The sequence below is a fragment of the Furipterus horrens genome, unplaced genomic scaffold (assembly GCF_987537825.1).
Source record: "Furipterus horrens unplaced genomic scaffold, mFurHor1.1.pri manual_scaffold_5, whole genome shotgun sequence".
NCBI classification, from domain to species: Eukaryota; Metazoa; Chordata; class Mammalia; order Chiroptera; family Furipteridae; genus Furipterus; species Furipterus horrens.
Genome location: NW_028327175.1, coordinates 192,488,033 through 192,513,321, shown reverse-complemented (window position 1 = coordinate 192,513,321; position 25,289 = coordinate 192,488,033). Strand labels below are relative to the sequence as shown.

Below are 25,289 nucleotides of genomic sequence, written 5' to 3'. Positions count from 1 at the left end.
CTATTCATTTCATTTTCACTTTCTCAGAGAAAAACAATCATGTTCATCACTGCTGTCGTCATGGAGATTTCATGTCTGCAGAAGAAATCCAATTGTGACTTTTTCTTTGTTAATCCCACACTGGATATGTAAGCTTTTGGTTAGGATCACTGCAGCCCAGGTGGAGAAGCCATTCAGACAGGATACGGCGTGATTCCTAACCCAGGGTGGGCAGGGGACCCATGCAGTGAGGCTGTCCTGGGATTCTGGGGAGGGCGGATAGCAGGTGCTCAGGCCGTGGCTGGTGATTGCACAGATGAAGATCTGGGATCTAACAACCTACCAGACACGTGGCTCTTACAGCACCGTGGACTCGACCCGGTCCCACCCCACCTTGCTACCTTCATTACAGACCTGTCACCCCCATGCCGGCCCCCCACAGCACCACTGTCTGCTGAGTTGTCCGGGCCCTCATTCTGCCCCCTCCTGCCTGCAGTTTTAGCTTCTGTGGGAGCGATGCCCACCTCCCAGTGCATCCTTTCTCCCCCTCCCCCCTTCCGACCCTCAGTTCTTTCCTCTGACTCACTGCTGGCTGCAGTTTCCTAACTCACTATTTTTCCCATCGTTGGCCATTTTCCTGCTCTTCCCATCGCCGCTAGAACAGTGAGAGCACAGAATAGGTATTAAGCAATCTTTGCTGAACAACTGAAAGACCCAAGGGTCTTCCTGATAAGCACATCAGATCATGTTACTTCTCTGTTTAAAATCCTTCGGTGGCCCCCATTGCTTTCAGAGTAAAATCCAAACTCTTGGGTTGGTCATTCAAGACTCTTTGCCGTCTTGCCCGCGCCATCTCCCATCATTCAGCCCTGGCGTCCTGTGGCCCTGCCACCCCCAGTGAGTGCCTCACAGTTTTCTGGATGATGCCTGTGTTAAGCATGGTGATTGAGAATATGATCTCCAGCTCCAGAGTCAGCTTGAAGGTGGTCACATTGCAGCTCTACCGAACAGCTCTACTCCCACCTGGAAGGAGTCACTTACCCTTGCTTTGCCTCAGTTTTTTCATCTATAAAATGAGGCTCCTGGCAGCACCTACTAAGGCTGTTGTCAGAATTAAGTGTGTGAATACAGGTCAAGCAGTTAGATCAGTGCCTGGCACATACAAGCACCGCATTACTGTTACCCTGGGTTATTACGAGTGTAGTGACTTAATCTTATGCCTCTTCCTCCTGCCTGGAATACCTCCCTTCACCTCTACCTGACAGACCCAACACACCCTCGAAGTCCTAGTCCCAATACCCCGGCCTCTCTGAAACCAGCTTCTGCAGCTGTGCAATATTAAAAGCTTAAGTTGTGGGGATCAGAATGTGTGGTTTTAAATCCTGCTTCTACAACTCACAATTTTGTTCTAGTCTAAACTTGCTAGACTGTGATTTTCTTACCTATAAAATTAGGAGAGTAAAATAGTCCCTACCTTGTTAGACTTGTCAGGAAAAAAAATATTAACGGTGTAAAGACATACCTAGCATATACTAAATACTTCATTTATATTAGCTAGTTTTATTAGCAGCCTTTCTTACCTTGTCATTCAGAAAGTAGCCACTGTATCATTACACTCTTTCTGCATGTTCCTCTCAGCTTCTAGACTGTGAGTTGTTTGAGTTCAGGGACATGGACCTTATTCATCATTGGATCACAAGCACTTGACACATCATTCAGTCAATGGAATGGACATAAATTTAGCTGCTCTGTCAATACATGTAACTGTTGCATGTGTTGCTTTAAGAGATTTGAGGGGACAGTGTGGGTCGGAGAAGATGTTAGGAAGGAAGCATCTTTTGGGGAGGCCTGTTGCCTTTCTTTGGAAGGGACTGAAGACCAGAAGTTCATTGGTGCTACACCATTTCATTTCAGCCAATGGTGACTGGGGATGAGAGAGGACATCTGCCCAGGAAGGACTGGAACTGACTCCCAAGACATGACATATGTTTTATCAGTGGGATTGACTGTATCATACTGGTTCTTAAACAGGACTATGCTGGTAAATAGGTAAAAACTGTCCCGCAAGAACAACGCAGAGCCCTTATTTGTAGCGTTGGCTGATTGCTGTGGCATAAACACTCCCACCAAGGCCGCTGATGAGCTACCACAGTGGCGCTGTTAACCGGCTCACAAAATCCCTGCAAACTTCCCAGCCAGCCAATAACGAGCCAGCTCCAGCACACCACTGTGCAAACTTCTTATTTCAGTTCTTCTCTCTGTAAAAGGGGATCCTATAATGTGACCACGCTGTCTCCAAATAGAAACGTCCTGGCAAGCTGGGTCCCGTGCGAAGGCAGCATGGAGATGTTAGTGTTTTAGCGAAGCGTCATGTGCTCACAACAGTTTGGACGCTGTCTTTCCCTCCACTGGCAGTGTTTGCCCTGGGGCCAGGCTCTGTGCTATCTCTTCGCTCCAATGCCAGCCTGCCCAGCGCTCTGCTCAGAGCCGTAGATAGAGTTTTATCCTCTCAATCAGGGCTATGCTCTCCGCAGCAGACTGACTCAATTAGCCTTTCATTCCAGAGCCCAATTGTGAGTCAATTCTGAGGTTGTTAAGCAAAATGAGTCTGGTGGCAGTAGCCTTGCACCGAGAGACAGTAATCCACATCACTGGGCTGTTCGGTTAATAGTCTACTCGAGAGACCATGAGAAGCGGCGAGACACGTAGACAGAGCGACCTTTCGTCCAGGCCGGGAGCACAGGGCTGCCAGGTCAGAGAGCTGATTAGGATGTGTGCAGAAACGGAAGTTGGCTTTTACAAAGTTAGAAACCCAGTGCCGCTAGATCGTTAACTTTCAGGACCAAGAAGATTCTCTGAAATGAACACTCATTCCAAGCTGGATGCCATTGGAGCCTACTGAGGAAGCCTGAGCCACCTTTAGGGACTTCCTCCAAAAAGTAAATCCTTTCAAGAGGCTATAGAAAATAGCCAGGTTGTATGCGCTTCAGTGTGTTCAATTAGAGTCAGAAGGCACCAATGAACCTCAGGCTGTGGGCGTGCCCAAGTCTAAAACAGAGAGGTTAGCCAGTCCCTTAGCCTCACTGCATGGCCCTGCCTGGGAAGCCATTACAGGGCCTGTCTGAGGAGTGTCAGATGCTGTGCAAAGAAAATAAAGCTGAGCTCCAGCACCTGCCCCGGGGATTCACAGGAACGAAACCAGGCACGAAACACACGGAGTGCACAGATTGGCACAGATAGGGAGACTCAGACACGCCTTGTTTACAAGGGCTCAAGGAGAGACCAACCTCGTACCAACGCTGCACAGCCTTTGCAGTATGCTGTGAACTTGGAGGATGTCATCAGACCTCCGAATCCCCTACCACTTCAGGTTGTGAAAAAGGGACCCAGATGTGCTTGTTACAGGCCTTATATAAACCATTGTGATCCTCACACATCCTACCTCGCTCTGTCTGCTCGTTTGTACCATAAAACATGTGAAGTAAATACAATTTCTTGGATGGAAAGAAATACAAATAGCACCGGGTATGTTGGCTGCCAACTCGGAGGAGCGAAAGAGAGGAAAGCTGAGACAACCATTCATTGTCTTCCCTAATTGCCAGAGAATTTAAATTTTCTGGCAGCCCATTGTGTTCCTCACAGAGAAACAGAGCTGTTGTCTGCTGAGAGATGACCTCAGAGGGCGCCCAGCTCCCAGTGACGGTTTCTCCAACAATATCCTCTTGAGATTGAAAAGCAGCCAGTTGGTCACACAGAGGCCGCTTCCTCCCCAGACCACAGAGGGGCTTGCGGCCCCCATCTGCTTCTGGGTCTCTGCACCTGCACCAGCACCCAGGACTTCTGGGCGGATGGAGCTGGCCCCTGGGGAGTCCCCAGGCTGCAGACAGATGCTGCATTTTGATCAGTGGACTCTCCGATCACAGACCCACCACACCCCGTCCGTGACAGTGAAAAAGCATGGCGGAAGGGAGCATCCCCTTCAGTTCCAGAAAGGCCAGCTCTCCTCACTCTCACTTCGCTGGAATGGTCACTGCTCCCTGGGCTGGGGGATGCGAGGGGACTTACAAGACAGATACGCGTAGTTTGAAAGCCAGTAGGAATTACAGGAGCAGATGGGCAGCAGGAGCATATTTTGATGCCAGGAACATGTTTCTGGATAAAGTAAATATTTTCCCAGTGTGGGTCTTCGGTGAGTATGTAGAGAAGCATATTTCCTAAAGATGCAAATTAAGTCAAGTCAGAAATAAATATTGGATGGAAACTTCAAAGCATCTCCAGTTGTAGGCCCTGAAGACTTCTCCGCAAATAAGCAGATGCACAGGTGGGCGGGGGCTGGGGGATGGAAGGGATGGTTGGGGGGTCGTGTGAGACAGGATGCTAATGTTTTAAGACATCACATTTTCTATATTTGGGGGGATGGCAAAAGGCATATCAACCAAGGAATAAAGGAACTTTATGTCTGCCTAGAGGCTCAGGTTATTTTAAAGCACCCCCTCCGCTTTCTTCTTATTACAGATCTCGCCTTGCTGATTTTTTCACCAACTGCCAGCCTGAGTCCAGGGCTGTCGGCAGCTGTCTGAAGGAAAACTATGCAGACTGCCTCCTCGCCTACTCAGGGCTTATTGGTAAGATCGGATGAAGTGGGGCAGGAGGAATGTCTGGTTTACAAATCCTCTTCCCGTTGTTGCCTGTCACTACCTGTGAAAGTAGCAATCTCCCAGTGACCCTCGGCGTTGAGGTTTAGTTAGGCTTCTAGGAGTTGCCTGTATACAAAAAAAAAAAAAAAAAAAAAAAGCGAGAAAGAGGCCAGTGGACACGTACAAAGGCAAAGACAGAAAACAGGGATCATTAATGAGCAGAAAGACAGCAGCGTGAAGACCCGTGAAGCATCCCAGTTGGAGAACTGACCACATGGAACCAAAGTACAGAAAAAGCCTGGTTAGGGAAGAGGAGGGCGAGTCGAGCCAAGTTAATTGAATCAGGGAACTTTGGAGACAGGGAACTTGGAAGCCATACCACTCTGGGGAAATCAAAAAGGCTATTTCCCAGAAATGGCCCTTTGAAAAGAAAACCCCTCGCGACTGGGATCCTTCTCACCATTAATATTCTTGGTAATGCAGCTCCTGGTGCACAGGTGGTGGTTTAGCTGACGTGTTTTTATTTTCCCTGAGAATAGACATAGCAGAAACAGTCCTTTCTGACTTTCAAGACCTGAGGCATTAGAAGAACTAGGTTCTCAGCTTTTGGGAAGACAGTACAATTCAACAGGGTCCCAGTGAGTTGGGAGAGAGCCAGGACTGAGGCAAATTCATGCGCATGGGTTAGCGTGGCAGGCAGGAGGACAGGCGGGTGCTCCAGGTTCCAGGGACTGCGGAAGCCTCAGTGACAGGGCTCAACTGTCACGACTGACATTTAAGAAGCAACGCGTCGTGAAGGTGATGGAGGGGTGAGGGAGATCGAAGTGGTCAGAAGCGTGATGGTTCAGCCAGGGCGTGCATTCCTGCCAGGATCACGCACATCTCCAGGCAGGAGGAACTTCACACCACAAGTGACAGCACTGACTAAATTCTCTGTCACCAGAGTCTTTTCAGCAAGAACCATGGGAAAATCAACAGCGGTACTTCATGCAGGGATATTACCGGCACACTCATCCCACTTCTTTTAAAAGGAAACCTGTGCCCTGTTGGATGATACCTTTCACCAGTTGCTGACCTTTTTTTTTTTTTTTTAAAGAGTTTATTTATTTATTTTTAGAGAGAGAGGAAGGGAAGGAGAAGGAGAGGGAGAGCAACACCAATCAGTTGCCTCTCGCAGGCACCCCAACTGGAGACTGTCCCACAAGCCAGGCATGGGGTCTGACCGGGAATTGAACTGGCGACCTTTCAATTTGTGGGACGATGCCCAACCAACTGAGCCACACCGGTCAGGTTGCTGACCTTTTTTATGGATACGTTCAGTGAGTGTATCTGCCTTAAGTCAGTATTCCAAATTGGCATTCATGCTCTCTCCCTTTCTTAAGTACGTTAGTCCCCAGGAGGGATTACTTATCAACTATGGAATTACAGGTTTAAGAAATAGCAGAAGTAATTAAGGCATGCTCATTATAAGACATTAGAAAAACACACACACAAACAGAGAAGCCCAAAGAAAACAGTATTAAGGATCTTCAAGTCCACTCCCAGATGTAATTGTTATTAACACCTTAGTCCCTAGCCCTCCAGGCACACATGCTCATTAAATCCACCCTGAACTGCCAAGGCGAACAGTCTCATGCCTGAGGATGATGAATGAAATCCTTGTCATTTAAGGGAAGAAGCGGTCAAGGCAATGCATTCTACAGACCAACATGTATTTCTCTGCTGGGTCCGAATCTCTCCCTCCACAATGGTCATTCAGTTCTACATCTCTGAGGACAAAGCTTGCTTCTACTTTTTCCATGTGTCAGGGATCCACTGTGGTACCAGGCATGCTTAGGAGATACATTTTAACCTCTTTGCTCGGGTCCTTTCTCACTCAGAGTTAGGAGCTTCCTCTTTGTTATGGGTCAAAGTTCTCATCTTAAGGTATGGTGGCATATAATTGACTTGAGTTTGAGTCAGTAAGAAATGTAAGGCAAGGAAGATGTGTCCTTGACCCAGAAGAGCTTACAAAGAAATTGTTTTCTGTTTGTGAAGCAAATGTATCCTGTAGATCCCTGACCACTTATTACTTCTTACTTCCACAAAATATGTAAACACAGAAGGCTTGTTGGCATGAGTAGGCATTGCCTGGTGCAAGCCATCCCGGAGAAGGCATTAGGTTGTATTTAGTAGAAATGCATTGATTATTTGTGCCAGCACAGAACTCAACAGAAAAAGCATAAACATGGGAAGTGTAGGCAAGAGAGACCACCCAGTATTTCTTTGAGGACTATTGAGACAAAGTTCTAGGAGCCATCGGCTTAGAGAATTTCCACTGTTTGCTTCCAGTTCCTTCATGACTTGGAAGACTTTATTTAAATCCGTTGGAGTCTGGTGAGCAGAGGCCTCATTATATACATTCAGGGTGTGGGACAACCCATAAGGATAGCTTTGAAGCTTCCCTTGTTTCTCTGAAGAAGCCATTTGCTTCCGAGGGGAAAAGATTCAAAGTCCTAAAAGGATTTTTAAGATATATAAAACCAGCTTTATCTATTTATGAAGATTAATGACATTTTCAAGAAAATGCAAGGGATTTGGCAACTCATGCATTCAAAGTTAATTCTCTCCTACTCTATGACATGCATACCGTTTGTGCAGAAAAAAAAAAAATACCCTAAGTGCAATTCAAGGAGTTCTGTTATAATTTTTTAAGTAAATGTGTAAATTATTTTATGTGCTCAAGATAAATGGCCAAGAAAATGCACTGCTTAACATAATTTCCCACTCAGCAGACACGGTGTTTGTAATTATCTACGGTGCATCCACCATCAGAGGAACATTTGTTTCTTTTCAGGCTGTAGAAGAGTCCATATCATCACCCTGGAATAAAACACTTTGTTTTTGTTCCTTCAGGTACAGTCATGACCCCCAACTATGTAGACTCCAGTAGCCTCAGCGTGGCCCCCTGGTGTGATTGCAGCAACAGTGGGAATGACCTGGAGGAGTGCTTCAAGTTTTTGAATTTCTTCAAGGACAATATGTGTCTTAGTAAGTTTAAAAAAAAATAAAATAAAAGGAAACACGTTTGCTGAGCTCAAGCCCTACTCCCGTGTTCCTTGTGTTCCTTCTTTCTGGAGCCTGCCTGCCCTCTCTCTCCCTCTCTCATTCCCGGTGCATCCAGCCCCTTTTGGTCATGCTGTGTAATGCAGCAGGGAACACAGCAAGTGATCAACTGGGTGCTGCCAAGGCTGAGACTCCAAAAGCTCAAGAGAGCAAGAGATTCCAATAGCCGAGGGTCTTTTTTGTGGGAAGGAACACTTCTACCCACAGATGAAATCTTGATCTTGGCAACCGGCGCCATATCTGTTCCAAATGTTTTTAAAACCTGAGTGCAATATACAATGTGAGACGTGCCAACAAATCAGGTGGGGGTAGGCCCCTAAGGGCTCTCTGAGAAAAATCGGAAGTGAACATCAGTAGTCTCCATGATGTTCAGGGTCAGCTCAGAGGAGAAGCAGCAGTTCTCGAGTGGGAGAAGCTGGCTGTGCAGCAGGAGCCTCTCAGGACGGTCAGTTGTCTCCGGAGGCGGAGATGAGCTCTGGGTGGGGAGAGGGCCCCTGCTTGGAACTAGTCCCGCTTATTACTGCAGTATCTTTTAAGCAAGTGGGAAACATGTTTCCCAAAAAGGGAGAGATAGAGAGAAACATACAGGTGTGAACAACATTCATCAGATGAACTTCAAAAACACTGTGCCTGGTCTCCCTTCCATCCATGGAAGTGTGTGTACTCCAGGTGACGAGTTGGCTGAGATGCCTGAGTACCTCCTTCACATTTTGTGGCAGCCGCTGTGATTTTCTGGGTACCTTCAGTTCACTCCATACCAAGTCTAATATATACACCATCTCATTTACTGTGATCTAAAGCCCTGGCTGGTTTGGCTCAGTGGATTGAGCGTCGGCCTGCGAGCTAAGTGTCGCTGGTTCGATCTTCCAGTCAGGGCACATCAGAGAAGGAAAACTCTGACTCCAAAAAACCTCCGCTGCCTTGCGGCATACCTCTTCAGGGGAAAGGCTAAGGGAGTAAACCCCGACAGAAAATCCGGAGCCAGAGTCCCTAAGGCGGTTTGACGTTGTAGTCAACACCGGCAACTCCTGCGGCGCACCTGAAGCCAAGCTGTATTGACTCCGTGTTTCCCTTGGACCCTTCAGCTGTGAAGAGAGGGGGGGGTCTGCTGCATGGGCAACAGCAGACCCTCCATATCACCATGCCCAGGCTCTGTAGCTTCAGCTTCACTGGAGAGGACACTCCAGCGTCATCGCAAGATGTCGATTCAACACGGGAGGAGACAGATACCGTGTCACTCCCGAGTCGGACTGCACAGCCATTCTCGGCGGTGCAGATAGACTCTTAAGAAGCTACACCATCGTCTCTCGAGACGGACGGCTGCCGACGATTTACTGTGATCTGCACAAGAACCCTAGGAGATGGAGGTATTAATATCTCCATTTCACAGTTGAATGAATGCGTGGTCTTCATAGACCGTCCATGCCAAAGGCAGGATCCTAAGCCTGAATTCCTTCTTCTGCGGCCCCCTGCCCCCTGAGGATTTTTTGTCATGCCTGCTGTGGAAGGGCCCGTTGGACAAGAACATATACCTGAACATCAGGGACCAGGTCTAACTTCCTAGTGGCAGGTGTGGACCAAATTTCTAGGAGTCAGGGTTCAGCCACCCCTCTGAGAGCCCTGCTGTATGGTGGCTAATTTCTAAAGAATGAACTAACAACTTGCTGTGTCCACATTGGAAAAGCTTTTCAGTATTGCTTTTCTAAAACCTCCTCATTGTGTCCTTTGTTGAAAAGACAAATCTAAATGACTTGCTCGCTAGGTACTTGAGTCAAGTGGCTATAACCAAATTGTTAAAAGTAAAACAAGCCTTTGGATACTTAAAAGAAATCCCAACCCACAAAACTAGTCTTGAGTATGGAGCCATTTGCCAAGACATTGGGCATACTATGGGCCTCTTGTTTGATCCTGACTTTTTAAAAGAAAATGTATTTATTATATATCCTCTTTTTCATATCCCGTGTGCTCTCCTGGTGGAATATAAGATTTAATGAAGATAAAGCAATGGCAATAGACGTCAGCATGAGAAAAGACATTCATGCTGGCTGTAAAACTCCTTTAGAGAGAAACTAAAGTTGTCCCTGCTTAATAATATTTTGGTGAAAGGGAGAATAGTCTAATATCTTATTGCTAATGACTTTTCAATAAAAATAAATGCATTTGGTCTTCAACAGGGACCAAAGCCAGCCAGAATTTTTTACAGTTATCCCATTTATACTTTGTTTAGAAGGAGCACAGAAAACCTAAGACACAGTGCTATAGATTCAGTCTCTGGCAAAGGCCCTAGGGTAGAAGGAATTGGAATTTGTAAATTCCAGCCCAAATGCAATAGCCTGATTCTGCTCTCTTCAAATTAACCAACCCTCCCCCAGACTCCCCTGTCACGAACCCCACTCCAATCTATGGTTTACTTATGGTTATTTGGGGGCAAGCAGTGATTTTTACACCAAAGGGGCAGGGCAGATGTCAGGGCAAGAAAGAACAAATAATGAGATAAGGTGGAGGTGACTGTTACTGTCACTTGAGTCTTTCCTTAGATGTCACCTTCCTTTCCCCAGATGACTTCCTCTAAACTGCAGCTCCCATTCCCACCCAGGGCTCCCCATTCCCCACCTGCTTCCACTTTCTCCAAGCATTTCTCACTGCCTAATGTACTATACATTTTATTTCTATACCCCCAACCGGAATGTGACCTCCCCAGGGGCAGGGACTTTGGTCCTTCATTGCTGTCATGGTTCATGGCAGCATCCCCAGTGCAAAGCAGTGCCCAGCACATAGCAGATGTTCCGTTGATATTTGAATGACTGAACAAGCAAGTGAACACCCTCCCCACATGCAGACACGTTGAGAAGCACAGGTAGTTTCAATGAATGGCAGAGGGTCTCTTGACTGTACGTGTCTTAAGAAGGAAAAGGAAAGTTTTGTTGTTCTTTTGTTGTCACTGCTCTGGGTCATTCAAGGAAACGAGTCCCCCATATACCTTTCACTACGTCTCACCCACCTATCGGGTCATGTAACGAGGCTAAAAGCCTGAAGTGCGTGTGTATTAATTTGAAGCTGTTTCTTACAGCCTTAAAAATGTAAAGTCCTTAGAAAACAAGTTCCCCATTTTCTGAAGTTAAAGGATAACAATTTTAGAACAAAATGTCACTTCTAAGAGGACCATTAAGCCTAAATTACTCTGTCTTGTATATCGAAAAATGCCAGCTAAGAGTCGTATATTAACAATTTGCACATTCAGGTCCCAAATGGAAGAGTTTGATTTCTTATACAATGAATATGAAATAAAGAAATTCCTAAATCCAGGCCAAATCCCCAAAGACCTGATTAAACTGTTTTTTATTCATTTGGGGGAGGGGAACGACACAACCAATTTACTCTTGCCATACAAACAATCTAATCCCATGAACTTGTAATAAGCTTTTAAAATTTTACATTTCAAACTTTTCATATAAGCAGGGCTGCTCCTACCTAATTATGCAGATTTTGTTTAGAAGACCGGGAGCAGAAAGGGATAAAATAATACTTAAATTTTCACCAGACTAGGACGGAGGTTTGGGGAGATCTTGCCTTTAAAGAAACTGGTTGCAATTGTCCTGTGAGCAATGTCTGCCTCATAGTAGGTGTTCTGTGCTACTGAATCACATTTTTTTTTGTTGTGTGATTTTACTGCCTGAAAAATTAATGTGAATGTCACTAAGTCACATTAGTCTCATAATTAGGGATGTTATACTTTAAAAAAAAAAAGGCGCTAATGAGTTTGCTTTTAGTATAGAATTTTGACAGAGCACAAAGGTCTTCTAGGAAGATGGGGCGGTAGTTGTGATCCCCAATGACAGGTCCAAGGCTGGACTTCAAAGGGCTCAACAGATGAGTATGTCAAGGCAATGACCTGGCGCATAAAGAGGGACACAATCAGGGTTGCAGTTGGAGAATCCAAGTGTTCAGCCCTGTGTTTAATGAATGAATTGATTTTTGAACATCTGACTGCATGGCTGGCTCTCCACACATGTAGACAGTTAGATGGGTTTTGGCCAGAAAAGTCCAGCACTATAGTCAGAGTTTCTAGTGCGCCTCTCTGGCTTTATGTAGCTTGTCTGGTACATTTGCTGCTTGACTTTGAAATTGGATTTCCTCCTGTTTTACTGCAGAAAATGCAATTCAAGCTTTTGGCAATGGCTCCGATGTCACCGTGTGGCAGCCAGCCCTCCCAGCTCAGACCACCACTGCCACCACCACCACCGCCTTTCGGGTCAAGAACCAACCTCTGGGGCCAGCAGGGTCTGAGAATGAAATCCCCACTCATGTTTTACCACCTTGTGCAAATTTGCAGGTAAGGGCGGCGGCCGAACTCCCTGTCGGAGCTCGCTTCTGGCAGGACACAGACTCATTTTCTTCAGAGGTAAATGGCAGATGATGCCCAGCTTTGGAGCCGAAAGGTGCATTTTCACCATGATGAGTGGAGATTGGGACATGACACAGAGTGGAGGGAAAGGTGGGCTTTGGAACCAACTGCTATTTACAAGGGGTAAGGCTTTCATCAAGGCTCTTGGGTTATCTCTCTGCCCCTGGTGTCTTCACCTGTAATAATGGGGTGGGGCCTGGCCCATAGGTCCTTAAGGATTTTCTTTGTAGGGTGGTCAAGCTAGATTGGCTCTTTTTTTTTTTTTTTTTATTGTGCTTATTCTGTGTTCCCTACAAAGCAGCAGCATCTTGAAAAGAGCTTTTGTCTTTGTCCCCATTGCTTGGGAATGATTTAACTGTATCTACACGTGAACCAGAGACAGTGTTACTGATGAAGCCATAGCTCAAATGTAGAGTCCCGTAGGGGTTGTTCTTCAGGAAGCAAAAGGAAAGGCTCTTCCACAGTGGGAGGAGCTGTGAGGAAATGCCCTGCAAACCCCTCCTGGGAGCACAGTCCGGGCATCATGGCCCAGAGATGTCTTTGGGGTTAACGCAGATCTCCAAGGGCAAGACCACCCCATACTAATAGCCGATTCTTGACTTTTATCAAAGCAGGGTGTTTGTTCTGCCTCCTAATGGTTCTTTCCATAGTCATGAGTATCCAGCTGCTTGGCAAGGCATTATGTGTGTATATGTTTGCCAAGTGGTTTTGCACACTTTACCTCCTTGGATGTTACCCTCCTGGCGGCTGCAGGAGAGATGCTATTATGAATGTCCTGTCAGCCTTGTTTTTTTCATTTGAGGACATGGGGGCTCAGCAAGGTCACACTTTTGCTCGAGTCTGCAGAGCTGGTGAGTCGCAGTACCAGCGCTGGGACCCAGGGGCCTTATGTCCCTTTCCTGGCTCTTCCTGTATTGTGGGGCAGTGCTGACCTGGTGACTTCTGCCTCCTGTCTTGTCGTGGGAGGGGATGTTTGCTGAGCACTGTGCTGTCACACTTGTCACACTTCGCACTTGTCGCTGGAGCACATCATCCCTTCTCTCCCCGCTAAGGATCAGTCCCACCAGAACACTTACCAGAGCCTTCTTTGGCCAGTTACCATCTTGATCCACACGCACTTTGCTCCCTTTCTAGAAGGCGTTGGGGCAGTTTTTCTTTTTTCTTTATTTTTTAAGGTATGGGTTTATTTCAGGGCTCTATGCTGTACCATGCTGGTTTTTTTGTTTGTTTGTTTTTGTTTTTAATTTCTTTTTTTTCCTGTTGTTCTATTACAGTTGTCCCAGTCCCCCCCCCCCCCCAACTTTTTCCACTTCTGATTAGCTTGATATCGTCTCTCACTACCGCATCTCCCCTCTTCTTGGGTACCCTCCACGCTACTTATCTGCACTTCGGTCTCTGTCATCTGTCCTCCTGGGTCTCCACACCCCAGTACAAACCCTCAGCCACACAGCCTCAGGTCAGCCAGATGTCCTTCCTGCTTCTAAGGCACTTCTTGAACATGGCCATCTCCAAGGCACTGTGCAGAAAATGCCGGGCTGGGAGGAAGCTTGGCAGTGGCTTGGGGGGTGGGTGCTATGGCATCCTGCAGCAGGGGCCTGAAGTTCAGGGCAGGGAAGTGACTTACCTGCACAAAGTGCCCCAGCCCATGGGAGGTGGGTCTGGAACCAGACACAGCTTTTCAGAGGCAGAGTCTCTTCTTCAGCTCTGGCTGGCGCTCAGCATCCTGCTTCCTCGGAGCTCTGCCTTTTGTTCTTGTTGGGTTTGCTCAGATCCCAGCGTCAGCAAAGACAAGTGGGCAGGGGAGAGATAGGGCCCTGTCACCGTTAAGTGCTAACAGTGGCCCAGAGGTGCTCCTGACCAGCCGAAGAGGTGCACCCTGCTGTAGCAAAACCGGGGTCTTTTCGGCACAGGTCTCAGGGCACAGAGCACGACCTCAGAGGCAGCCTTCAGCCTGTTTGTTAAGCTCCTTTGCGCTTCAGGAACTTCGTGAAGATGGGCATTGCAAACAAATTCGGACCTCGGTGACCTTACAACTAGTAGGCCAGATGCAGCCCGTCAACATTTTTGGAAGGTCAGATTAAGTGCATAGATGCCATTGCAGAAGCACAGTTATTATTGGAAAACCACAAATTTAGTTTTCCCGTGAGTAGGAGGGGGGGCCTGTCAGCCATAAGCAGGTGTTCTTTCCCCTATCTACACGCTCCTCACCCCACCCAGAGCCTGACTTCTGCTTCCCGTGACCCCGTGCATGGCTGGGCCACTCAATATGTTGCCTCCAACACAGACCTGCCTGGTCACCCCTCCCTGCACGGAGGACTCAGTGCGCTGCAGCGTTGCCTTGGCAACGTCAGAGGCTACATGAGCTCTATTCCCAAGAAATAGAGCCTTTCCTTCTCATGTGTTAACGGTGGGAACTGGGCCTCATAAATAGGGAGCAGAGTAAAATGAAGGCATGGTGTTTCTGTCAGGGCTGCCATTTAAGTTCTCGGCAGAGGGGAAATGGAGGCGTGCCCTCCCGAGCAGTGAGGTGATGGTCACCGCTGTCTCCCCAGTGACACACTCACAGAGTCCACATCTCTCACAGCTAAACAGCATGTCCCTTGCCGGGAGCGCTTCAGAGTCCACAAAACCTCACCCTTCAGCCTAAGGTGATTTCTGCTTTTTTGCACATGCGAGGCAGGGGTGAGGGCAGGGGTTTGGCAGCTAAGGCTGAGTTCAGGCCCGGGCTCTTGTCCTCTGCGACATCGGGACCTCCCCACGCCTCAGCTTCCTCATCTGTGAAACCAGAGGACGGCCCAGCTGCTAGAGTTGGGAGGACTAAAGCAGGCCATGGCACAGTGCTTGGGGCGGGACCTTCCAAATGTGACGTGCAATGTCTGATTCCCCATAGTAAACAGATGGCGGTATAGACCTCGCATGGGGCTGGGTATTATGCTAGGGAAAACTGGTGTGAGTTAGCACCGGCAGGTGTATGGTGTATGTCATTTTTTTTTTTTTTTGAAACATTTCACCTGCTTTGTGCCCTTTCCTTCCTACAGCAGCCTGTGAGCCAGGTATGACAGACACCCTTCCCTTTTACAAATGAGGCAACCGAGGCAGGGAAAGGCCAGTGACTTGACTGAGTTCACATGGCAGTTCCCTGACAGGGCCGGCATTTCTGGCTCCACAGCCAGGGTACATCTGCCTTGTTTCAAGGTCATGAACTTTTGCCTTGTTCCATGACCTTGGACAACCTGGGCTCTGTCTTTGAATTAGGAATGGACAGAGAGATGGAAGTAAAAAATAGAAGAGAAGGTCATGCAGCATTTGTCTCTGTGTCTGGCTTATTTCGCTCATAATGTCCTCCAGGTTCATGTGGGATCTAAAAAGGCAGAGCTCTGAGAAGCAGAGAGTAGAATTGTGGTTACGAGGGGCTGGGTAGGGGAGGGAAACGGGGAGATGTTGGGCAAGGGGGCAGAGTTTCAGTTACGCAGGATGAATACGTCCTGGGGAATCCAATGGACAGTATTGCATAGTTAAAATTTGCTACGATAGTAGATCTTAAGTGTTCCCAAACAGCTCACCGCCATGGTACCTATGTGTTAATTAGCTCGATTGTGGGAAACCTTTCACAATGTTTACATATGGCAAGACATCACATCGTATGCCTTACATATATACAAGTTTTATTCGTCAATTATAACTCAATAAAGCTGAAGAGGGGAGAAAAGATGCAGAGGAAGAGGCTGGTGTTGAGTGAGCCGTGTGCCCAGTTCTGCTTGAAAATGGCGACGCAGATGATAGGCCGACACAAAGCTCATATCTGGGCGGGATTGCTTCCTGCTGTAGTTCTCAGAGACAGGGTGCAGGGGGAGGACTGAAAGTTTGCCAGTAAAGCCTTTTGCAGCTTGATGATCTCTTTAGCGTGACTCAGATGGAGAACGGTCGAAAGAATCACTGGAGGCCAGAGGATCCATCGGGGATGAGCAAGTGATGATAGACAGGCCTCAGCCCCTGAGAACGTGGTCCCTGGCACTGAGTCAGGACACTTGCTTTGGCATAATGCCCCCAGGAGACTCATTCTCCCCATCTGCCCTTCCTTTGCCTGCCCGGCTGTCTCCAGATAAGCCACCATTTGCCAGGGGATCCTAGTAATATCTTAGAATGGTGTTTGTCCTGGCTGCACATGTCATTACTCCGAATAGAACTGACTTAAACCAGCTTGGGACCCATTGATAACCGATTTGGAGAAAGTCAACTGTCTTTGGCAGCTATAAAGTTCACTTCCCTTGAGAAGCACCTTCTTGTAATATTTTAAAATATACAATAATATGAGAACACTCTCGGGGACTTAAGTTTCTGTCTTAACATTTAAGATAGATTTCCCTCTTGGAAGGGAAGAAATAAGAATAAACATTTTCAAAAGTCAGCTTCGAAGTGTAATTATCAACAAACCAAACAGAGTTCTGTTTGGGGAAATGGTGGCCTCGGGCGTGGTGCGTATAAGACTCATCTGTAGTTTCTATGAAAGGTTCAGCTTTCAAAAAGGAAAGTTGATTGATTAGTATAAAATGTCACGGAAATGTCCAAGCGCTGGCTCCCTGAGGAACTAAAATATCAGGTTTTGGGTAACCTGCCAAGCTCCCATGTTGGGATTAATTGGCAGTCTTTTTAGTGACAAGCATGACACAGACGATCCTATTGTTGGCACATCTCTTTGACTCGGTCAACAATGATCACATGAGAAACAAAGAAATATTTTAAAAGTCTACCAATTATTTTGTCTTCTGTGCACTTGAGTGATCAAGTAGCTGGAAAAAGCTCAGGATATGTAAAGTATATGGATTGTACTTGTCACTTATTTAAAGCAAATATCTTTGGGAGGTGTAAGTATTGGCAAAATCTCTATTTGTCATCACTTCCACCGCTTAACTCTGGTGGCTTAGGTGAAGACCTCTCAAAGTAGCATTTGTGGGCCCCTGATTTCCATGGTCAAATAGGATTATAGAGACTGAAAAATACAGGCTTGGGACTAAGGTTGGGGACCACTGAGAAGTTTAATGGCCTCTGCTGCTTTCCTCAAAAGAGGTGTGGTAGGTGATTGCAAGGAGAGAGTCTAATAGATCAGAGCCCACACTCGGAGCCAAAGCTGGCAGGACGGATTGAGAAGAGTTATGGGCAATGTGTGGAAGCTCTGGTGAACAGTGCAGGCCATATTCAAAGTCAGTTCTTTTATCTGTCTCTTTGTTTGGGGGAGCCAAATAAAATATATCTGTTGGGTGAGGTATGGAGGGCCCAGCAGCTGTAGATCTCAAGTTCAGTGCCGTGCCCCCCCTCCATCCTAACGGGACTTTTAAGGCAGCTTTCTCAGTCATAAAAGATGTGAGCAGACTCCCAATGGAGAGCCTTTGCAAGAATGCTTACTGCTAACATCGACAACGCAGAGGCCAGCTGACCCTTCTCCCTCAAGGAGCGTGTCATCTACGCTGGTGGTCAGGGGTCCCACAGCTGGGACATTGATGCCCCTCTGTGGGCCACGGGGTGGGGTTCTTTGTTGCAGCAGAGGACGACCTGCAATATCCACTGAATTTCAGTTAAATCTACACCTCCCGGGCCTCCCAGGAAAGCCGCACTCCAGTCCCTTCTCTTCCCTGAGTACAGTTTGGAGCTTGTAGAGATGAGCTGGGCACTGGTAGGCTATAGTACCTGGTTTACAGACTGGTAGGAGGTGTGGCAAGGGCAGGGGGGCTTTTCCCATCTTTAATACCTGCTTGTAATCTAGTTAACTCCTACATAGAGTATTTGAGTATTGAATTTGAATGTTGAATATTAGAATACTGCATTTGAATATTGAAAATAATCTCTATCTGAAATAAGACTTTGCATCATGGAAAAACATCACCCCTGTCCCTCCCCATGTCTCAGGAGACCTAAACAAAGCCCATGTGTACCGGATAGGGACATACCAGACCAGAAATGATTTTGAAAGTCTTCTCTGGGCCAAACCCCAAAAGCCTGGGTGTGACAGGGGGGCGATTATCCAAACCTGCTCAATACCCAGGACTCCACTGACTGTGACCAAATGAAAATTTTAAGTGTTGGGCTTTAAAAGGAAAGTTGCCAATGGGTGTTCTGTAAATCATTTGTGCCAGCAGACTGACCCCATTATGTCAGCTAATCCTGGAAATACAGGAGGTAAATTTAAATCTTCTAGCATGAAGCACTTAATCAATATTCTAAATGTTTTTCTTGCAATTTATGCTAGCAGAGCCGTGGGGTGCTTTGGTGCCCCGTTAATCTTCCACTGGAGAACGGGTGCCTGATGCAGGGCTGGGGTGGTGATTTTGCCCGGGGTGACTGATGGGTGGGCAGAAAGCTGGAAGGGAAGGGGGAAGTGTTTATTTCTAAACCAGACCCCTGGCCTGGGGACACTCATGCTGTGTACTCATGCCACCCCTACCAGCAGGCAGACCTACACTGTGGGCACCCCCTTAGAGCTTTCTTTTGCACCTGTGGTTGACAGCCTAGGAATTGCCTTTAGGAGAAGGGAAGAAACTTGGGAGTTAGCTGGACCTGAGTGAAGATCCCAGCTCACTTCCTATTGCTGTGTGACCTAGGGCAGGTTTCTTACCCTCTCTGGATGTCTGCTGTAAAACCTACCTCTTAGGTTTGTTGTAAGGATAAGAGAACGAGTGCCCGTATGCAAAGGTCCCAGCGGGACTGGCCAGCCCACTGCACTTGGTCAGTGGCCGCCATCCTTATCCTGATCGAAGAGATACGGTAGATCTTTGACCCTGGACACTGGCTCTGTAAAGAAAGGGCTGTTCCCAGGGGCTGGGGACCAAGGAGGGAACGGACATGGAGCGCCTTAGGATTTTGCTTCCTTAATTTGTAAGAAGCATTTGAACCAAGTGATATCCCGCTGGTTCTAAGATGTGGTCACTGTAGACCAAGGACGGAGAGGACAGGGTGGGGTAAGGGTCCTTGGACACCAGGCTAAGAAGGAAGGAAACCAAAAGGCAATGAACGAAGGGCCAGGTGTGAGGGGTTAGCACTGCCCCCAAATACATCTCTCTGTGCTCAGAAGGAGTCTTCTGGGAGCGACATCCTAATGATCAATCAGCTTGGAGTTGTCACTTGGAGCAGTGACAGAGGCCGTCAGATCTGGGTCCAGCCTGGGTACAGTCAGAATGGGACTGTCTGCCAGGGGCTGTCGCCATGTCTCTCTAATCAGTGCTGACATTGGGAAGAGGGGACACAATTGTAAACAGAAACCACTCTTAGTTGCAGAGAAGATGATGTCTGAGAACTAGCCCCGCCTCTTCATCTCCAAGACCCAGCTTTGGCAGTCCGGCCCATATCTGCATTCCCCCAGCTCCCCCATTTGCTTAGTGTCTCTCCTCCAGCTCACTGACTAGATGTACTGTTAATAACATTTGTGAGATGCATGTGAGTCCGTGCGCTAGCTCTTTACATAAATATTAAATTTAAAACAGTAAAAATGTTTCTGTGCCACCTAACTAATGTCCTATACACCAGTGGTCCCAAGACCCCACTTTGGGAAACATTATGAACCATCTAATCATATGACAGATCCCCAAACTATTTACTTGGATAACCTGCATTACCTCTGCTTTTTACAGTCTGGTATTAATAAAGCAAATGTGTATAATAGCAATTCTCATGAGTCAAATACTCATCTAAGCACATGGTATACATGTGTATGTATATGTACAGTATACATGCATTGTATTATATTCTACACATCTATTCCATAATATATTATATGTACATTATATACATACATACGCACATATATATATGTATATATATATATGTATAGACACATTTAATGCTGACAGTAGCCTTGCGAGGTCAGCGCTATTGTAATTCCCATCGTTTTGGACCATAGACCTGAGACTCAGAGGGGCTTAATCAGGAGAGGGGAACTAGAAAAGCAACATTTTCCTCTCCATGTGTTTTTAACATCCACACTGTATTACCTGAATCAGAGCACTTTACCTTTTTTGTTTCTGGATAACATTATTCATTCAATATAGATTAAATCAGTCTCCAAAATCTTGTGGAACATCTGGCAGATTGAAGTACCAGACTGGCTCATAAAGCAGCATAAAGAAAGGTAACGATGCCTATTTTCACACCGACTGGTGTCCTGCAATACAACTCAATTCTGATGCCAGGCCTGGGAGTTCGCACAGACCCCACAGGTTCAGGACACGGTTCTCAGCCAGGCTGCCCTTACTTCAGATGCTGGCCACTTTTTGGGGGTCCTCAGGCCACCTGCACTCTGGCTAAGCAGCTACACATTCAGGGGTTCCCACACCCCCCTCCCCCAGGTTTAAGAACTCAGACCTCGGGAAGGTGCTATACTTTTCATTATAGTTTTACTCTAAAGGTTACAGATCAGGACTAGCCAAATGGAGAAATACTTAGGCTGAGCTCTGGAAGGGTCTCCAGTGGAGAGCCACGCACCCTCCCTCTTCCACATAATTCCCTACAGAATAGGGTGTATCACCAGCCCCCGTCTCAGCACATTCAATGTGGTCACCAACCAGGAAGCATCAGTGAGTGTCAGTGTTTTAATTGAGATTTCATTATAAAAGCATGACTCATTGGCTCACTGAGCACTTGAGTGCAATCTCCTACCCCTCTTTGCTCCCTGGAGGTCAGGAGATCAGGCTGAGCTCATGTGGCTCTGAGACCCTACCCTTGAGTCATGGTGGGTCTTTCTAGAGACAGCCCCCATCCTGAGTCACCTCACTAAATCCGGGTCTTCTCCAAAGGGCTTCTGAATAACAAAGACACCCCAATCACTCAAGAACTTCCAAGGATTTAGCGGTGATCTCCCAGGAACCAGGAACAAAAGGTGGTCAAATTCTGATTTTATTTCTTGGGAAAAACTTTGAAACTTCTCTTAAGGAAGCTGCAGTTGAAATTTTGAGCATGCTCACCTCACCACTTACCAGCCGCGAAACCTTGGGCAACTTACTTAATTCTCTCTGCCTCAGTTTCCTCATCCATGAAATGGGGGTGGCAGTGATAGAGCCCCCTGGGCATTTTGAGGATGAAGTGTGATCCTCTATGTAAAGCATGCTCAGAGACGGTGCTGCTATGTAGCATTTTATGCTCTATGAGTGTATGGGACTTTTGGCACTTAGATATCCCCACTCCCCTTTGTCCCACCTTCAGTAACAGAGAAATGCTCTGAAGGGCCAGGCTGAATTATGCATTGCTTTATGGGTCCTGTTTTTTCCAGTGACTTTTCTAAACTTGGTAGCCAATGGGGCAAAGCCCCATAGAACAGACTTGTTGTGGCTAAGAAAAAGTGACAAAAAGTGTCAGGGTGATGGTTTTGCTTTCTCTTTAAATCCTCACCCGAGGATATGTTTTTACCGATTTTTTTTTCAATGCAGTTATTTTATTTTATTTTTTAAGTATATTTTATTGATTATATTGTTACAATAGTTCCAATTTTTTACCCTTTGCTACCCTCCACCCAGCACCCCCCTCCCATCAATCCCCCCCAAAATTCATGCCCATGGTTCGTACATACAAGCTCTCCCGCTTCAGCCTTTCATATATTCTTCTTTTTTAAATAAATAAATGATTAATTAATTATTTTAATAATAAAAAATAACAATCTCTCCTTCTCAGATATTAAGACCCTTTATAATCTTATAAAGGACAATGGGTGAAGGTCTCAAGCTCCTCTAGCTGCTTCAAGCTGCACATGGTCTAGTTTCATTTTTTTGCAGGTCCCTGTCCAGTTCTCCCAACACCATTTGTTGAAGAGGCTCTTTTCACTCCATTTTATGTTCCTTCCCCCTTTGTCAAATATTAGTTCACCATATAGACCTGGGTTTACTTCTGGGCTCTCTATTCTGTTCCATTGATCTATATGTCTGTTCTTATGTCAGTACCGATAAGTACTTATTCATTGTCATTTTCCCCCTTTGTACTCATGTTCCTCTCTGTCTCTCTCTGTTTCTTCATCTTCTTAAAGCAGACCCTTTAGCATCTCTTGCAATGCTGGTTTGGTGGAGATGTATTCTCTTAGCCTTCTTTTGTCTTGGAAACTCCTTATTTCACCTTCCATTTTGAATGAGAGCCTTGCTGGGTAGAGTATCCTTGGTTGTAGGCCTTTGTTTTTCATTGCTTGGAATATTTTTTGCCATTTCTGCTGAGAAATCTGATGATAGCCTTATTGGAACTCCCTTGTATGTTATTAGTTGTTTCTCTCTTGCTGCTTTTAGGATTCTCTCTTTGTCTTTGAATGTTGGCATTTTAATTATGGTGTGTCTTGAAGTGGGCCTGTTGGGGTTCATCTTCATTGGGACCCTCTGTGCTTCTTGGACTTGCGTGACTCTTTCTCTCCTCATGTTAGGGAAGTTTTCTGTCATTAGTTTTTCAAAGAGGTTTTCTATCCATTGCTCTTCTTCTTCTCCTTCTGGAATTCCTATGATATGGATATTATTACGTTTCATGTTGTCCTGCAGCTGTCTTAGAGCCTCTTCAGTCTTGTTCAGTCTTTTTTCATTTTGTTGCACTGTCTGGGAGTTTTTGTCTAAGTTGTCCTCCAGCTCACTGATCTGATCTTCTGCTTCCTCTAGCCTGTTCTTAATTCCTTCTACTGTGTTCTTCAACTTAGAGATCATATTCCTCATTTCCTCCTGGCTCTTATTGATAGCTTCTATGTCCTTTTTCATTCTGGTGTAATTCTCAGTAAGTTCCTTGTAGTTTTTCTGGAGTTCCTTGTAGTTTCCCTGGAGTTCTTTGTAGTTTCCGCTGAGCTCATTGAGCTTCTCCATAATCCATGTTTTGAATTCCATATCTGATAGTTTGCTCCCTTCTATTTCATTTAGCACTCTTTCTGGGGATTCTACCTTTCCTTTCAATGGGGGATTGTTTCTCTGTCTCCCCATTTTTGTGACACCTATTGTTTGTTGGTGCTTCTTAGAGTGATCTGCACTTCCTGGATCTGCCTCTGGTGGCGTCAGATCATCTACCAGTCTGGTCCTAGGCAGCCTGTTGGAGACTTCCAGGGATCTGCTGCCTTTGTCTGACGTCTTTAGTTGTTAATCTATTCAATCTGTGATTAGCTGTCAGGCTTCAGGACTGTGGGTGTGGCAGCTTAATTCCTGTAGGCAGGGCTTTTGCTTCCCCTCAGGATGACGCCACTTGGAGGGGTATAGTCTGCCTGCAGTACTGGGGATGAGTCAGCCCTGGGACTTGGTCGGCTGCTACCCTAGTTCTCCCCTCAAAGCCACCACGCCAAACTCTCCCCAAGTGTCTCCAGTCCTCTCTGCCTTCCCTCTGCTTGAGCCCAGGGTAAGTGGGGGCCAAAATATTTTCATATGTGATCCACTTAAGAGCTCTTTTTCTCCTGCTGTTTCTCTCTGGCTAGCAAGAAACCCTGTGGCTTTTTGCTTTTCACAGCTGGATACTATTTTACTTTCCACACTGTGGCTGTAGGCTGGGAAGCCCAGCTGCGGGTTTAGACCCTGCCCTTCTCAGGGAAAACCCCCGGCTGCTGAGCTGTTTCTCAGTCCCTTCAGCTGCCACCCGTGGGAGCCCAGCCAGTCCTTCTGCGTCTCCACACTCCCTACCGGTCATATTGTGATGTAGCGGCCTTTTCTGTCTCTCCGTGGTTATAAGACTTCTCTCCAGCTAGTGTTTGGTTGGTTATTCCAGATGATTTCTCCAAAATTAAGTTGTAAATCTAGACTGGTCCTGGGAGGAGGTTAGTGTAGCTTCCACTTACTCCTCCACCATCTAGGATCTCCATGTTTTTACTGATTTGAGAAAGAAAGAAACATTGATGTGAGAGAGAAACATCAATTGGTTGCCTCCCATCTGAGCCCTGACTGGGGGTCAAACCCACAACTTAGGTATTTGCCTTGAACATGAATCAAACCCGCAACTTTCTGGAGAACGGGATGATGCTCTGACCAATTCAGCCACCGGGCCAGGGCCATAGTGATGGTTTGAAATGTAATTTAGAGTCAGATGATTCTCTGTAGAAAGTCACTTCTTCCTTGGCCTTCTTTGCTGTGGGCTGCACACTTCTATGCTGATCTTGGAAACCTCAGTCAGGATTGTTCAGTGGCCTCCTGGTTCTGAATTGAACAGTTCTCCAAATAGGCTTGCTCCACCTTGGCCCTGTGACCTTGGGGCTGGATGATTTGTTGTGAGGCTGTAGGGTGTTCAGCAGCACCCTTGGCCTCTACCCTCTAAATGCCTATAGCACCTGTCCCCAGTTGTGACAACAAAAATCTTCTGAGACATAGCCAAATGTCCCCTGGGTGGCAAAATCACTGCTGGTTGAGGCCCACTCTTCAGGAAGTGAATGGGTTCTACCTAAAAGATCCCCATTTCCTTCTGCTAACAGAGGAAGTGGAGGCATTGGAGAGTCTTGTCAGGCTTCGTCATCCTTACATGTAAGGAGCACAGAACTTGTCGGAGCGGACAGGTGCATTGAATCAAACCTTTCCTAGGCATGCAAGCAAGGAAAGGAAAAGGGGCTGTGGTCACCATCCAAGGCCCATTTGGGGTCACACATTAATTTTCTGAAGACAACACTCCCCTCAGAGAGGGACCCTTGAGTAGTATCACAGGTGTGCTTACCGGAGGCTCTGTATCTTGTTCTCATCTTCCAGGGACCTGCCAGAGTCCCCGGCCCTCAGGGCCTCACACTCAACTTCTTGAGTGATGTTTTTATCCCTCTAGCAGCATGGACAAGTACCCTACAGCTGTCATTTCAAAGGAAATTTTGTCAGATGACCACAGTGGATGGAAGTGTTTATACCAAACTACAGTGGGGTTTCTCACATATGGACTTTGCGGAGGGCGTTTTAGGACTGGCTGCGATCCCACAGCCAAAGTCAGACACATCAACGCTGAGCCCTCAGCGCATGCTCTGAATTTAAATGACTGTGGCAACACAGCTGCTACGTCCTGAGCCTTTTGTTTAAAATGGTCTTGGTGCCACGTGGCACTTGTGCTATTGGGCTTATGGTCTTTGTGAGGTTTCCATCCTGTCTGCATAATACAGGGTGTTTTCTAGCACTTGATGTTGTTTCGGTCTCATTAAAAAAAAAAGAAATCCAAATGTTGGCTACACCTAGCATTTCCTTTGCATAACGGTCTCCTGCTCCGAGTGAGTT

The 25,289-nt window shown here is 46.7% G+C and overlaps 1 protein-coding gene across 1 annotated transcript in view; it reads left to right on the top strand.

The window, feature by feature from the left end:
• GFRA1 (GDNF family receptor alpha 1) overlaps positions 1 to 25,289 on the top strand; it is a 193,098-nt gene that overhangs the window by 153,390 nt on the left and 14,419 nt on the right. Inside the window, exons 5-7 of the mRNA XM_090279561.1 lie at positions 4,495 to 4,604; positions 7,512 to 7,646; positions 11,873 to 12,054. Of these exons, the coding sequence (XP_090135687.1) occupies positions 4,495 to 4,604; positions 7,512 to 7,646; positions 11,873 to 12,054 (427 nt within the window). The remainder of the gene's footprint in view (positions 1 to 4,494; positions 4,605 to 7,511; positions 7,647 to 11,872; positions 12,055 to 25,289) is intronic.